Genomic DNA, 16,322 nt, shown 5'->3' with positions numbered 1-16,322 from the left:
AGCATACCCGAGCTATCGATCTTGCGGCTTCATCGGCAGCTTGGTTTCCTCGGCTGATAGGGTCCTTCATCTTTTGATGTCCTGGGACATGGATTACAGCCACTGCCCTCGGTTTCTGGATCGCTTCTAATTACTGCAGTATTTCCTTTTTGTTTCAAATCTCCTTTCCTGAGGAGGTGACAAATCCTCTTTCTTTGTAGATAGCCCCATGTATATGCACTGTCCCAAAGGCATAGCGGCTGTCCGTATACAGTCAGTCTTTTCCCTTCTGCTATTTCCAATGCTCTCGTAAGGGCTACTAATTCAGCCTTCTGTGCTGATGTACCTTCAGGTAAACACGCATTCCAAACTACGTTTCCATCCAGGTCCACCACTGCTGCTTCCACCTTCCTGATCCCATCTTCCACAAAACTACTGCCATCAGTGAACCATACCAGTCTTCCATTCTTCAGAGGCTCATCCTGCAGGTCTTTTTGCAGATATCGCTTCTGCCAGTATTTCCTGACAATCATGTATTGGCTCATCATAATCAGGACTAGGAAGCAGAGTAGCTGGGTTTAGGACTAGCAGGTTAGTGAACTTCAGGCGGGTGGGGTCCAGCAGCAAGCTTTGATAATGTGCCAATTGCGTGTTAGTCATCCATCTAGCTGGGGGTTGTCGGAGTATTGCTTCCACCCGATGCGATGTAGTAATCCATAATGGCTGCCCAAAAGTCAATTTGTCCGCATCTTTAATCATTAGTGCAGCACTAGCTATCATTCTCAAACACGGGGGCCAACCTGCAGCTACTGGGTCTAGCTTTTTTGACAGATATGCTACCACTCTTTTCCAGGGACCTGTTGTTTGGGTTAGAACCCCCTTGGCAATCCCCTTTCATCAATAAAGAGGTAGAATTCTTTGGATGGGTCTGGGAGGGCTAAAGCAGGGGCTTCTAACAAGGCCTTCTTCAGGGCTTTAAATGCCCCCCCCATTTCTGGAGTCCAAGTCCATGTTTGAGCCTCCCGGCTCCCTTCATACAGGGGTTTAGCAATTTCAGCAAACCCTGGTATCCACAGTCGGCAATACCCTACCGTTCCCAAAAATTCTCGTACCTCTCTAGCTGTTCGAGGTTCAGGTATACGCAGCACTGTTTCCTTCATGGGGGTGGTTAGCCAGCACTTGCCTTGACTCAGCTTATACCCCTAGTATGTAACTTCCTTTTTACAAATCTGTGCCTTCTTGGCGCTGGCCCTATACCCCAGTTGTGCCAGTTCTTTTAGCAAATCTTCTGTGCCCTTCTTACAATCCTCTTCCATCTCCCCTGCCACCAAAATATCATCCACATACTGCAACAATGTTAGTTCCGGGTGTCTGTTTCGGTACAATTGTAAATCTTCACCTAACGCTTCGTTAAATAATGTCAGGGAATTTTTAAATCCGTGTGGCAATCTAGTCCATGTGAGTTGCCCCGCTATGCCCTGTTGCAAATCTTCCCACTCAAAAGCAAAGTTCTCTTGACTCCTTTCAGCTATGGCGAGACTGAAAAATGCATCCTTCAAGTCCAATACCGTGTACCAGACCATAGTCGGGATTAAACTACTGAGCAAGGTATACGGGTTAGGCACAGTGGGATGTATATCTTCCACCCTGGCGTTTGCCTCCCTCGGGTCTTGTACTGGCCGATAATCTTGTCCTCCCGGTTTACAAATTGGCAACAGGGGTGTATTCCACGATGACCGGCACTGTTTCAGGACTCCTAGTTTAATTAGCCGGTTGATGTGAGGGGTTATTCCAGCCCTCGCTTCTTTCGTCATGGGGTACTGCCGTACTCTTACTGGTTCTGCCCCTGGTTTCAGTTCCACAACTATCGGGGCCCTATGTCTGGCTTTCCCAACCCCTGCCGTCTCGGCCCAAGCTTCGGGGATCTTCTGTACCCATTCTCTCATTTTTTCCAGTATTTCTCCTACTCCTTTTTCCTGATATATTCGATATTCATCTTCTAGTCTCATAGTTAGAATCTGTAACGGATTCCCTTCTCCATTGCTAATTTTAGTCCCTCCTTCCTCGAAGTATATCCCGGCCCTGAGTTTAGTTAGTAAGTCCCTTCCTAATAGCAGTGCTGGGCACTCTGAGATGTATATAAAGGAGTGGGTAACCTGTTTGGTGCCCAAGTCTACCTGGTGATTTGTGGTCCACTGATAAGGCTTCACCCCACTTACCCCCTGTACCCAGCTAATTTTCTTCGCTAATTGTCCCGCATTACTGTTTAAAACCGAATGTTCGGCCCCAGTATCCACCATAAATCCCACTTGTTTCCCTTCCACCTTCAATGTTACTCAAGACTCGGGGAAGGGAGTCGAGTCCCGACGCCCTCAGTCACTCTCCTCTCCTGCTGCCACTAGTACCTGGGTCTGACCCCTATAACTCTCGGGCCCTCATCTTTCCCCATTTCTCTCTTTCCTTTTTTCTGGGCACTCATTCTTCCAGTGCCTTTTCTTTTTGCATATTACACACTGATCTTGTTCTAGTCTCCCCCTCCCCCTTTCCTCGTTTACTTTTCCCTCTTCTGGCCTCTTCCTACCGGCATAAAGGATCTTTGCTAATTCCTTCTGATTGCGTCTATTTTCCCTCACTTGGAACTCCCGATCCTCTTTCCTAATCCTCTCCTGCCTCTCCTCTGGTGTTTCACGGTTGTTGTAAACCTTTTCTGCAATCTTTAGTAAATCCTGTATGGTTTGTTCTCCCAGCCGATCTACCTTTTGCGACTTTTTTTTGGATATCCGGGGCTGCCTGGTTTACAAATGCTAAAATTACTGCCGCCCTATTTTCTTCCGCCACAGGATCTAAAGGCGTGTATTGCCTGAATGCATCTAATACTCGTTCTAAAAACGCAGCCGGGCTTTCCGCTGGCTCCTGCCTAGCCGTGTTAACCTTTGCCAAATTGGTAGGCTTACGTGCTGCTGCTCGCAGGCCGGCCATCAGAGTCTGGCGGTATATTTGGAGACGCTCCCTACCTTCCGCCCGGTCAAAATCCCATGGAGGTCTCAGGAGGGGGAATCCTTCATCTGTCAGGTTCAGTTGGGTGGTAGGTCTCCCATCCACCCCTGGTCCAAGTTTCCGCGCTTCCGATAGGATCCGCTCCCGCTCCTCTGTTGTGAATAGAACCTTTAACGGCTGCTGAAAGATCAATTAATGCTGAACAAAGAGGGAGGGGTAGTTTGTCTTTGCCCCATTTCAAGCGATATTCGATTGAGGAAAACACAGACACAAAGCACATAAAGCAACAGCAGTACATAAAGCGACAGACAATAATTCCACACACACAACACCCAAAATCTCATGTTACTTTTCCTTTTGCACGTGTCCTTTTCCCTTTCACCACGGGGTTTACCTTTCACCCCCGTTTTCCTCATTCCCAATATTCCCAGGGTAGTGGAGACGTCTCTCTCACTACCTGGCTGGCTACCCTACGGTGCGTCCACCTGGGTGTTTGCCAGCTCCTTTCCCAGGGACCGATTTGTCCTGCTTACTGGATCGTCTTGTGTCTCCTGTGCTGCACCTGCCAGCGAAATTGAGACAAGCCCCCAAATGTTAGGTCCGAAAATCAAGTCGCTAGCGGGATACAAACACGGAGAGGCACAGGTAAGCAGGATATCCCTTTATTACCAGCTAGCTGGGGCCCAAGGCTCACCCGTAACAGGGAATCTTGCCAAGGACCCCGATTCTACTGCGCTTTCTGTTTTTATACATTTCAAGGGAGAGGGTTACATATCATGTTGTCAGGGGATTGGCTGCAATGTTGATGCTTTGTTACCAGGCAGAGACAGCCCTGCTGCTGGGCAGAAGCTATCTTGTTGTTGAGCTTGCATTGTTCAGAAGGTTCCAGGATGAGGTCATACTTGCTGAGCTGTTACATTCTTTTGTTACTTATCTTGGTTTAAAAGAGGAAAAAAAAAAAAAAAAAAAGTTTCAAGATAGTGTCTTGTGAAATTGCTACACAAAGGCTTCTGGAAACATTTCAAAAGGGGTCATGGGTTATTCAATCAGGCCCTTCACTAAAATGTGTCTAATATTGAAGAAGCTCAATTTTAGAAGAGCTTATTGAATCCAGAGGTGACTGAAGCTTGAAATGAGATGGGTACAGTACTATGAAGAGTGGGTGTCTTTCTCTAGAAACAGTCTTAGTGGGGTGGTTTTTTGGTGGGTGTTTTGGGTTTTTGTTTGTTTGTTTGGTGGTGTGGTGGGTTTTTTGTTTGTTTTGTTTTTTTGTTAAATGGATAAAAAAGAATGACTTATTATTTTCTAAAGGTTGGCAGCTTTATTTCTGAACCTCTGAAAAGAAGAACTAGTTGTAGAAGGATCTCTTAATTTAGAAAGAGGATGCTTAAATAATGCGCTTGAACTAAATATAAAGGTCTAAAGTTATAATTGCTCTGTTACAAAAGCAAAGACCAGAATAAAATTGATACAAAATGTAATAATCCACCAGTAGCTACAGCTTTGGCTTGGAGCCTTTCTTTCTAGCTGTTAGGTAGGACTAAATCTGATAGTGAACCTGAGGGTTACATTGTCCCAGTGCAGTGAAATTTTCATTGCAAGTCTCTTCAATATATTTTAAAACTGAGCTTCCTTAAATAAGGAAAAGGAATAAACAGGGAAAACAATTCATCTCCAGTATCTGGTCATTGTTATGTTCATAGTAAAATCCTTAACCCTCAGTCTGCAGTTCTAGCTACCTTTGGTCTTACTAATTAATATTTACATTTGATTTTTTTAAAAATTAACTATTACCTTAAGATTAACATGTTCAGTAAGTCTTGTATTTATTATGCATATATGGCACTTCTAAATAGAATGTCTCATTAGATACTCCAAAGTTTTAATATACCAGTAACTTTTCTGCTCAGCAATCAAGCCTCTGGGTTTTTTAATGTGGTTGTCAACAGTAGCTGACAACTTTGGAGCGAAGAATTGTTTTTTGCCACACACTTGAATTAGTAAATTACAAGTTGAAGTACAGAAAGTGTGACTCGTGGCGAGTGTTCTGGTGAAACTCAGGTGCTTTTTCCTAATGATTTATCCTCCAGTTGTACCTTGTACATCTTCAGGTCTCTCTGATTACCTTCAGCACAGGAAATCTTGCAAGTTTTTCTGAAACATAAGTGTGAACAGGTATAGCCTGTTTCATAATACCTAGGAAAGGAAAGCCTATGTTGAAAGATAATGGAAATCTTGATTGTGATCTCCAAGGGCTGCTTTTTTTTCCTAAGACTTGGCCTGTGGGAAAACTGCACTGTTTTCCTTTGCAGCGCATGACAATTGTTTAATTTACTAGTTCTCAAAAGGGAAGCTCAAAGTATGTGCTTCAAAGTGAATGTGACTGCTGTATTCCCAGTGGGAAATCAAGCCTGTTGGTGGAAAAACTGTTCAAGCACACTATTTTTTTTTTTCTATTTGAAACTCATTTGCTGAATATTTGTATTCATATCTGCAAGTGTTAATGTGCAGTGTTGAATTGTCACCTATAAGACTTGAGGCTTAACGCTTACTGCCTCTTGAAAGTCGTTGTGAAAAGAACGGAAACCTCATGATGTGAAGCAGAGGAATTATGGAAGTTTATACCTGTTTACCAGGAACATGTGACACTATAGAGGTCAAGGAGGAAATCTCAGTCTTACCAGCATAACTACTACTTTATTTGAAGTACAAAGTGGCCACAGGCACTGGTGGATCTAGTACTGTCACACACCTGTTAGGGGAGGAGGATGTTGGGTCCTTGGTCTCTGTATGGAGTTCATGAAGTGATTCATGTGGATCCTATGCAGGCTAAATATAGATGGAAGCTTACATGCTATGACTCATTATCTCACATTATTCAGCAAGTTAGCTTTTTGTCAGTCTTAGTCTTCTCTGCGTGGCCAAGCATCTTGGTAAATCTATGGTAAATATGATAAATATTATACCATATTGATATAATATTTACTATTGCCAGTTAATCATTCTACCTATCTCAAATGCCTGCGTAATTTTACAGGAAATTGAGAAAAGGAGAAGAATAGAAGAAGCGTATAAAAATGCTGTGACAGAATTGAAGAAGTCGTCCCATTTTGGAGGGCCAGACTATGAGGTACAAATTGGGTTTTTGAAAATTGAGAACCTTAAGGCTTTTAAAGCTTGGTTTGTTTCTCAGTCATGTATAAGTTGTTTGTTTGTGGAAGTGATGTGTGGTTATGCCATTTTTTTTTTTTTTTGGTATCTTGGAATTCGAATGAAGAATCTTAATCCTTAAATCTTTTGAGAATCAAAGGGTCATTTCTCACCAAGATTTCATTATTCTGCTTTTGTCTGGAACATTTTCTATGCAAATATTTCTAGTATTTTTTTATTACACTTGATAGTAATCATACACAGTTTCATGCTTTCTTTATTGAATGGTCATCTGTGCAGAGGCAGTCCTCAAATTGAATTTTTTTGCTCCATCAAAGTCTCAAGTTTCAGCTGCTTTAAAAAAAAAAAAAAAAAAAAAAAAAAAAAAAAAAAAAAAAGAAAGAAAAGAAAAACACACTTCTGAATAGCACCTTTCCAGATATTGACAGCACTGATGTGCTGCTTTCAGTTGACTGAATCACCCTCTCAAGCTGAGAGGGATATTACTCTGTAAAGTTACCAAACAGTGTTGATGTCCTTTTAGCTCAAATCTGAGCTTCATTGTTTCAGAAGCTCTCCTGTTCTTGCTGTTCATAAGATACAGAATGGTGTTGCTAAGATGGCATTCACATGTACAAAGTGTGTGTGTGGGGGGCGGAGGGGGGGGAGGGGGGGGTGGGGGGTGGGGGTGGGAGGGGGGGCGGGGGGGGTGTGGTGTGGGGTGTGTGTGGGTGTGGTGTGTGGGGTGGATGTGGTGGGTGTGTTAAAATCAAAGCTTCATTGAAGTTCTAGGATTAAGACATAACAGGCAGAGTATTAAAACCTTGCTTAAATTAGTTGGGGGAATTGCAGGTTAAATCTTTGAGAACTAGTGTCAATATTAACTATAAATTTCTGGTTCTCTCTTTTGTCAAGTACTGATTTTAAAGCTGTAGACTTAAGCTGCCATTTTACATATTAGTCTTGAGTTTTTAGTTAGCAGTTGACTCAAATCTGTGTGCCATTTTAGTCTTAAATACTCTTCCCAATAATTTTCAATGAAGAGATTCCTAGGATTACATCCTGTCATGTCATGCACATGTCAGAAATCCAGCTAAGGCACTGGAGTATGCACACGGAAGTTTCATTATACATTTAAAATGTTTACGGTGTGACGAAAACACAACAGAAGATGTATAATGAGAACTTAAATCTGAGGGCAAAGTAAATTGACTTTGTTCTTCAGTACACTATTTCCAGAAACTTTTTTTTGTTTACTAATATAACTGCCCTTAAACTACACATACAGGATAGGAATATCTTTTTAAAACAAGTAGGGCTTTCAGATGAACTGTAATCAAAGAATGTTGATGAAAAGACCTTAAGTCTATGGAGAAATGGCCTTCAATCAGTTATATACTTGACAGATTTTCTTTTTTTTTTTTTTTTTTTTTAATATTGAGCTTAAATGCAAGTCATGACTTCAGAATTTTGAACTATATTTTTTTTCTTATGGTCTAGGAGGGTCCTAATAGTCTGATTAATGAAGAAGAATTTTTTGATGCTGTTGAAGCTGCTCTTGATAGACAAGATAAAATGGAAGAACAGGTACTGATACTTGAAAAAAATGTGTTAATGGCAGGTATTTCATGCATCATTTCTATAAAGTTTTCTTGGGTTGGAACTCCTAAAGCTCCAAATGCTTTATACTGACATTTATAATCACATTTCACTTGATATTTGTATCATTAAATATTTTTGCTTAATATTAATTTTGAGAAAATGGATTCACAGCTTTTATACAGAAGAGGAGTATAAATATTAACTTATTTGAATGTCTCTGGTTTGATTCCTAAATATGAAAGTATATATGAATCCTATATAAAACTTATTTGAAAATGATGCAAATAAAATGTTGAATACTGCAGATATTTCTCAAAATATAATTATTGCCCTGAACAGCTGACTGCTAGTAATTAAACCTATCTCTTTCCAGTCTCAAAGTGAAAAGGTCAGACTACACTGGCCAGCATCCTTATCTTCTGGAGATGCATATTCTGCTGTGGGGACTCATAGATTTGTCCAGAAGGTAAGATGTTTCCCATCATCTCAGAGTAATGGGCTGGCTTAGGATATTTCTATTTTTTATATTTTTGTATGGCTAGGTGAGACTGGATTTGTAGATGTTTCTAGTAACTTTTAATATGTTACTTATTGTTTTTATTAAACTACCCACAACTGGATACAGACTATTTTCTGTCTTGGCTCAGAAATTACTGATCCAAGTAGCTATTTAGAATACTCCTGACTTGTATCAAGCTTGTCAGTTTGAGATATTAAATAAAAAAGAAAAACCACTGTGCTAACTTGATAGTGCGTTTAAGATGCCTTCAACAAAACTTACTGAGCTGAATAAGCTAGAAAAAAAATCCAGTTACTTAGAATCAGTTGACATTTTTTAATGTTGCTTTTAGTGTTACTGGAAACACTATGCTCTTCAAGGCTATGCCGGGAGTATAATGCATAATAGGTGCATGAAATCAGCATTTTCTGCTGTGCTTGCTGCTTATGGTACTTTTGTTTTCCTTTTTTTCATTATCTTTTGCTTGGAAGTTGGTATTGAATGCTCTGTTGTGCCTTTGTTCTGATTACTTGGTTTTTTCTTTGTCTTTCTCTGGTAGCCCTATAGTCGCTCTTCTTCCATGGCTTCCATTGATCTAGTCAGTGCTTCCGATGATGTTCACAGATTCAGTGCCCAGGTACTGTACAAATGCGTAGAGTGGGGGTTGCATCTCTCTGCTGTATTTCATTCTCACGTCTAGAACCTGGATTTTTGTTACATAAACCACTGCTCGCTTTAAACTAGTACATTAAGACAAACAAAGGAGTTCTCTATTCCTATACTAAATGATTGTCTTTTTTACATTCTGCTTGCATGCATATCCCTCTTGCAGAGGCCCAAATCTTGTGAGGCTGTTGAACTGATTTTTGTAGCTTTATTAAAATTGCTTACAAGTTGATTTGCATTTCTGATTATTATAAAAGTAGAATAGCACCTGTTATGTGTGGGATGGAAATAGATTTCTGACTTGAAATGTGCTTTCCTTTTAAATCAACCAGAGGTTTAACTTGCTTTTATGCTCTTTTCGGTATCAGTTATAATGATATTAGGATGCTAAATGTTAAGGTTGAGTAATATTGTTTTTACATCTACAACTAGTACTGGAAGGTCATTATAATGAAACTTATGAGAACTTAACTGAAGATATTCAAAATCTTCAGTATATTTCAGAAAGTTAGTGTGACATCCTGAATATTGGAACACTGTCACTGTGCCATTCTGTTAAAGCAGAAAATTGCTCTGTACTTGCTCTGAGGATTATAGTGTATCAAGTGGGACTAGGCAAGTGGATTAATGTATCTGCTCCTTAGTCTCAAACAGTTGTTCAGCTATGGCATTCGTGCTGCAGGGTTCCTTCCACTGTGGTCTGGGTCTTCTTGTTAAGCAAAAAACCATGGCTTTTGTTCCAAAATTTGCAATTTGGTTCTCTTAGAAGCTGCTTACACTAAGCAGTCTGCTTTTTCAAATAAAAGGAATGGTCTCCCTGAAATCGTATCACCGGTTGGTTTTGTTGGTTTTACTCTCTGCTTTGAGCAGGGGCCTAAAATTTAATGACTTGCCATTTGGACTAAAATCCCAACTTTGGCCTTGACCTGTTGCACCCAGTTACTTCTCTAGAATTTTGACTTGCAGCAAAGCAAAGAGAATGCAGGTCATATTGCAAAACAGTGATGCACAGACTAGACTACTAGTAAAGTTAGTATTTTGAATTTTTTGAGGGATGGGAAGGTATTGTCAAGTGATAGTACCTTTAATTTCCAAGATGGCAGCTGCATGCCTATCAGGCTGTGAGTATATGGCTAGTTTGATTGAAGGGAAACACTGCTAAAATGTACATTTTTGATAAAAGTACATTCCATTTTTGCTACTTTTTCTCATTTATGATAGCATTTCTGTGTGCATATGGTAAATTTGAATATTGGAGTACTGATGTTAGTGTAAAAGAGTCCAGTGTTGATCAGGGCCTATCACAAGAATGCAAATTCAGGTTAAAGATAAGGATCAGGGCTGGGCTGGGGTGTGGAGTCAAGCTGTTACTCTTCAGCTCTGTGTGGCTTATACTCAATTGCAGTGAGTACCTAGTGCCTTAGGATACACTTTCAGGTTAATAGACTCACTGCAGAGAAGGCAATCTTGTCAATTTATAGCAAATGGCGCTCTCCTCCCAAGCCCAGAATAGGTTCCTCTCAGATCAACAGATCAGTCTTGTTGCTCTGGAGCCGCAGTGCTGCTGGGCAGGCAGTGAAAGACAGCGGGTGCTTGAAGGGGCACGAACAGGACACCTTGACAAGCTGCTGTGAACCTGATAAGGGGAAACCAACATCCCATCCCCAGGCACAGGATTTGATTTTTCAGAAGGCAAATGAATATCTGATATCTTGATTTTTGAATAAATGGGACTAGTTTATAAACTTCATTTATAGTAAGGGAATTTCAGTATCAGTAAAAGATCAAGTAGCAACTTGTAGCTTTGTTTTTAAAACTGAGAAAAGTAAACATGCTTGACTGCTGAGGCACCCCTGTAGACAAGATGTGCCTCCTGCTCTGGGTGTCCTCCTGAGTGCGTTTCACCATAGCTTGAATGACTTCAGTTATCTTTCCTGGGACAGAAGATTTCTCTGATCAAGTAACCAATATGGTGACCAGGCACAATGAGCTTTGGAAGATTTAGTATCTGTTCATACTTTGAATGGATGTTAGTGACTTGTCATTAGCAACTAAAGCTTAGATTATTCATTCCAGAACAAACGGTGGTAAAGTTCCTATAGAAGCTATTGTTGTGTGGCTCTCAGCAGCTCTATGTGCCTGAATAGTCCAAATAAGTTGGATAGATGGTCTGTGGTTTTCTGTCATGCTGTGGTTGCTATAGGAGGGTAAATGTGGTTCAACTGGTGGAAACTGGTGGTCAGTATCTTTCCATTTCTTGTGTGAGAAGATGATAAAATGTTACCATATGCTGCCAGCTTGGACTCTGTGAAGAGATGTGTGAAAGTTTTGAGGGGGTAGAGGGAGTAGTATAATGATTTAAGCATCTCTTTCTGTAAGAGTAACCTTGGTACTTTAAGTCTAGAGAAGTTTTTAATCTCAAAGGAATATTCAGAATTCCCCAAGAATTAATCAGGTTTTAAAATGGACCAGATGTGAATGATTTGTGGCTTAGCTTGCTCAATTGCTATTGAGGAAGCTGCATAATTAGCAAGGTGCTTAGTGTTGCTTTGAGGCATTATAGGTTCCAAGACACTATGCATTTGGCTTCACTGCTTATCAGATTAACTTCAGCTGCTTTAGAGGACTCTCAAAGTCATTAAGAACTTGATATCAGGCTTTTGAAATTGTAGCCCCTTTCTGCTATGTCACCTGTTTCATTCCTCAAAGGCTTGGTAGTTGTTTATATTTTTTGTAAAGCCCTTGCAGCTTGTTTTAAATCTCTTGGCATCTCCTTTACCCCTGGGGATTTCTCAATAGAAAGGAAATATGCTCTTATAATGCTGGCCACTGGCTGGTAATACAGTGGGGTTCTTCACCCTCTTTAATTGAAGGCCCATCTAATCTTTTTGATGGGGTGAATAGTTGGGGTATTGCAACATATCATTTTTGACTGTTTGGGAAAGAAGGTAATTGTGTGACAAAGGTCAAAAGATCTGCGCTTACAAAGCATTTGCTTGGTCTGTATATGCTGGTGGGAGCTATTTCCTCAGGGAGCCTCCAGGAAGGTATTGATTTATCTTTGTCAATTGAGGGAGAGGTGTGGGTTTAAACTCTGCAGACATTCTGCAGATGACCTCATTTCTTAAAGAACTATCAATTCTCCAAACAGTTTGAGCCATAGTGCAGGTTTGCCCACCTAAGGTTGCAGACAAAGCCTTGGTGACAGAGGATAAAGCAGACTTGCAGGCTGGGCCTGCAGCCTGCCAGGAACCTGTTGCAGCTTGGAGCGGGTCAGGAATGCCAGACAACAACTTCATAGAAGCTGGAACTGGCTTCGTCTATTAGCTTACATGCAGTACATTTATATGATTCTAGCAGTTAGTGATGTAATTACACAGGATCCTAATTGGTAGACAATGATCTAACTAAGACCCTTACAGCCCCCCTCACTTGTTTAGCTCATCCTTTTAGTTCAACAGCTCTTTTATTCCCTCTGACCTTGGTCTACTTCCTTATCTCCTAGTTAGCAGTCCCTTTGTTCTTTCACTGAAACCTGAAGGCTGGAATTGAGCAGGCCTGCTGGGCAGCCATGTCCGTGGCTCTCTAACCATTCCTCTACAGGAACCCAGTGGGAATCACATCCTATGCAGCTGCAGAGCAGCAGTGCCCCCCCCCCCCCCCCCGACTCTGGCAGCTGCAGTAGGTGCAGGCTGACTGCGACCTGGTGGCTGAACTGTTTGTTGTTTGGGTAGGCCATGTGCACCAGCCCATGGAGGGCACTGCTGCTCCCTTGGTCCAGCAAAAGTGATCATGCTGCATGTGCTGCTGTGGGCACCTCTCACTCTTTCCTTGCTCTTCCCCTCCTCCTGCTGCATTTAGTAAAAGCAGAAGTGTCAAAACACAAAGCATAAGCATGAACCTTCCATAGAAGGTTAAAATCTTGGTGGAAGAGGGAAGTAGGGATGTGAAAGTATTGCAAGGGAAGCTCAGAAGCATGGGGAGGATTCTCTTTTGCAAGAAGTGTGACCTAGAGTTGGTAAACTGAAGTTTTAAATGGTCTGCCTTTTTTACACCTCCCTTGGTCTGTGCTCTCTATCATAAAGAGTGTTCCGAGAAAGAAAAGCTTTTGTAGGAAGCCTCTTAGTAGCTGGCAGAAGACCACCTTTTAAAAAGCAGAAACAGAAGTCTTGTCACTTTTCCTAGTTTGTAGCCTTCCCCAAAACAGGAGAAAAAAAATCTGTAATCTTAAGTACAGATTTCTGTGCAGAAATGCACGTTAAGATAAAGATTCCATCTGATGTATTTCACTTTGTTATACTTAGAAGATTTTCACTTGGATCAATGACTTTTTTTCTACCCAGTCTTGTGTTGCCCAAAGATGCGTAGTATGAACAGTGACTGATTTATATTCAGTGTAAACAAGATCTATTAATTCCACATCATATTAGAAAAGGTTGTCAAATGTTCCTTAACTTTACCTTCTATTTGTACTGCTGCTCAAATGATTTTTGAAGTGATACTTAAATTGGTGCATTCATCTATCAGCTAAGCTTTTAAGTACTCTTTTTTTGTTAGAAAAACATTTCTAGTAATTCAAGAAAAAAAGACAATAAAATTTACTTGTGAAAAGTTTTCTAGTAGTCACCTACCTTTTCATTTCGTAGGTGGGAAAAAATTATCAAATTGCTTCCAATGTTTATAAATGCTAAATCATGAGTGGAATCCTTTAGTTTCCTCCTCTTTTTTTAAGGTGCTAAACTTGAATTTGGCTGTGAGCAGGATTTGAAAATAGTAAGGGAGATTTGGGGGAGTGGGGGGAAAAAAAGAAATTAACCAGTGGAGTTTCTGCATCATTTTCATTTTTGCAATGTAAGTATTTCTGTTCTTAATTTCTTTCCAGTGGGCAATTGTGTAAAGGTGCTTGTGAAACAGAGTAGGGCATGCATTGCTTTTTTGGTTCCAAGATAAGTTTTTGATAGTATTCACATTTTTAGGTGATTTTCTTTCCCTCATCCCTTTGTTCAGCCTTGTTTTTTTTTTTTTTTACTGAATCTTCTTGTTTTTCACTGAATCTTGGCTTTCATATCTTGCAGCGCATCATAATTTTATTTAGAGGTGCAAAATAATCTTTAAATGTTGAAATGAAGCAGTCAGTAGATGAAAATAGTGAAATTTGACAGTTTAGAGCTGCAAAGGAGGATAGGAAATAACTATAAAGGAGTCAGAAATTGAATCAAACTTTGTTAATGTTTTTGAATGCCAGTCCTGCTTACGCTTACTTTCCATAGAGTTCTGTTCAAGTTCAGCTCCTGCACAGGATGTGAAGCCTTGCTTTAGTGAGGTTTCCAGTATTGCACAGTTTCCAGTCTAGGAAAATATAAGGAATATTTTTAAAAAGATGTGCTTGTTTTTTGTCTCTCTAAAGGTAGAAGAGATCGTACAAAACCATATGACTTATTCTTTACAAGATGTAGGAGGAGATGCCAATTGGCAGCTAGTGGTAGAAGAAGGAGAAATGAAGGTAAGTATTTGACCTTTTGTTTCTTTACTTAGCTAATATGTGTGCTATTAAGAGTTTTTTGTTTTTCCTCACAGGTACTGTCACTCATAAGTTATGCTGTTAATAGTTCTCTCAAAGAATAGCTGTGTTTGTTAGGGCTGGAGTCCACAATTGCTGCATCCACTCACCAGTTCAAGCATGCAGCTTCCTATTTAACTCTTGCAAGAGCTTTGTTATTGCAGATTCCTTTCTTATTTTCTTGTACCTAGAATTCAATGTCAGTGTAACATACAAATTCATATGAGATCTTATAGTTACTGTTTTATTTACTCCATTGTAAGTGTTTGTGGTGATCCTTGTGCCTAGTGGCAAGCAAGTTAGCTAAATCATTTGATAAGAGACTCTGAAATACAGTCTCACTCTCTCATTATTGGGAGTGCTATATGAGAGCATCTACATTGGCAGTTACCAGGGGGGAACTGACATGGCAAATTATTTGTGTTAGTCTTAGGTAAGTATGTGGGTGGGTTTTTCTTTGTGTTTCTTAGCTGATTAAATCTTAAACAGTTACAAACCGTTTTAACTGTTTATAGTTTATGTTCTGTACTTTGTATTTGACCGTAGGTATACAGAAGAGAGGTGGAAGAGAATGGAATAGTTTTAGATCCTTTAAAGGCAACACATGCGGTTAAAGGTGTAACGGGGCATGAAGTTTGCCACTACTTCTGGAATGTTGATGTTCGTAATGACTGGGAAAGTAAGGATTTTTTTTTTATTTTTTTAAATCAGTAAGCATGTTCAATAATAATGTCTGTGTTCTTTTTTAATGATGAATTTTTTTTTCCTTTAGCAACAATTGACAACTTCCATGTCGTGGAAACTCTAGCTGATAATGCAATCATCATTTACCAGACACATAAGGTAGTAACACTTAAGCTATATACAGCATCTTACTGAGACATGAGACATGTTTATTCCAATGTACTGCAAACACTTCAGGTTTTTAACAGCTTAAAATACAGTTTTAAACAATAGTTCGGAACTAGTTCTGTATTAAACTGAACTTTGTCCATTTTTGGAAGTTTTTTTGAAAACTGTAATAACAGGTGAAAACCTTGTTAATCTCTACATGTATCATTGCTGACAAAACTGGTTCATAAAAAACAAATCAACACTGACTACGAGGAAGAAAAAAATATACTACTGTGTTGTCTTTTATTTAAGAGGGGAGTTAGCAATAATGCATGCTGTTGACATATGCATTTGCATTGTGAGTGGTATATTTATCGATATGCTTAAATAATACACTTTTTTAAAAATATTTGCATTATTTTTTTCCACCAACCAGTCGTGGTGTTTTTATCAAAAAATTAATTCAAAGTGCAACTCAACAATTATAACAGTTGGGTTCAAGAAGAGAAGGCTATTAAGTATACAGATTTATCCTTAATCTTGCATGGTGCCGAGTATCAGTGTACTTGGATGTTAAGTTTGTTCTCTTAATTGTTCTCTTGGCCCAGGTCACCACTTGTATAGGTGCCTAAAACTGCAGTAACAGAAGACTTCTTTATATAAAAAGCAGTTGTGTGAACACCGCAGCATTTTAAGATTCAGACAGGGTTGATTCCCTTCCTTTTTCCCATTCCAATTATCAGGAAAATGGCTTCTCTAGCTTATTTTTAGACGGTTTACTTCTGAAATATTGCATCTCGATAATATCAGTTTACCATATCTATAAGCACTATAAACATTTTTCTGTTAAACTTTCTCTTTCTCTCTTGGTATGTATGTGTACAGAGACATTGTAGACACATCTGCAATAGTTAAGCCACAAACTGAACTAGCAGGTACAAATATTACCTAAAATGCAAGCCTGATGTTGAGAATATTGTAGGGGGGCTGCCTCTGCTGAAAAATGTCAGCCGCAGTTAGTCTTCTTGCCTTTCA

The 16,322-nt window shown here is 39.9% G+C and overlaps 1 protein-coding gene across 1 annotated transcript in view; it reads left to right on the top strand.

The window, feature by feature from the left end:
* The window catches only part of LOC104569355 (ceramide transfer protein), a 71,692-nt gene that overhangs the window by 51,182 nt on the left and 4,188 nt on the right, over positions 1 to 16,322 (top strand). The window contains exons 8-14 of the mRNA XM_088532709.1: positions 6,014 to 6,106; positions 7,627 to 7,713; positions 8,102 to 8,194; positions 8,787 to 8,864; positions 14,301 to 14,396; positions 15,000 to 15,132; positions 15,226 to 15,296. Coding sequence (XP_088388835.1) covers positions 6,014 to 6,106; positions 7,627 to 7,713; positions 8,102 to 8,194; positions 8,787 to 8,864; positions 14,301 to 14,396; positions 15,000 to 15,132; positions 15,226 to 15,296 — 651 coding nt within the window. The remainder of the gene's footprint in view (positions 1 to 6,013; positions 6,107 to 7,626; positions 7,714 to 8,101; positions 8,195 to 8,786; positions 8,865 to 14,300; positions 14,397 to 14,999; positions 15,133 to 15,225; positions 15,297 to 16,322) is intronic.

This window comes from Tinamus guttatus, unplaced genomic scaffold (genome assembly GCF_059628265.1).
Source record: "Tinamus guttatus ecotype Peru unplaced genomic scaffold, ASM5962826v1 Tinamus_guttatus_pri_ptg000467l, whole genome shotgun sequence".
Classification (NCBI taxonomy): Eukaryota; Metazoa; Chordata; class Aves; order Tinamiformes; family Tinamidae; genus Tinamus; species Tinamus guttatus.
This window is presented reverse-complemented; position numbering and strand designations above follow the sequence as displayed.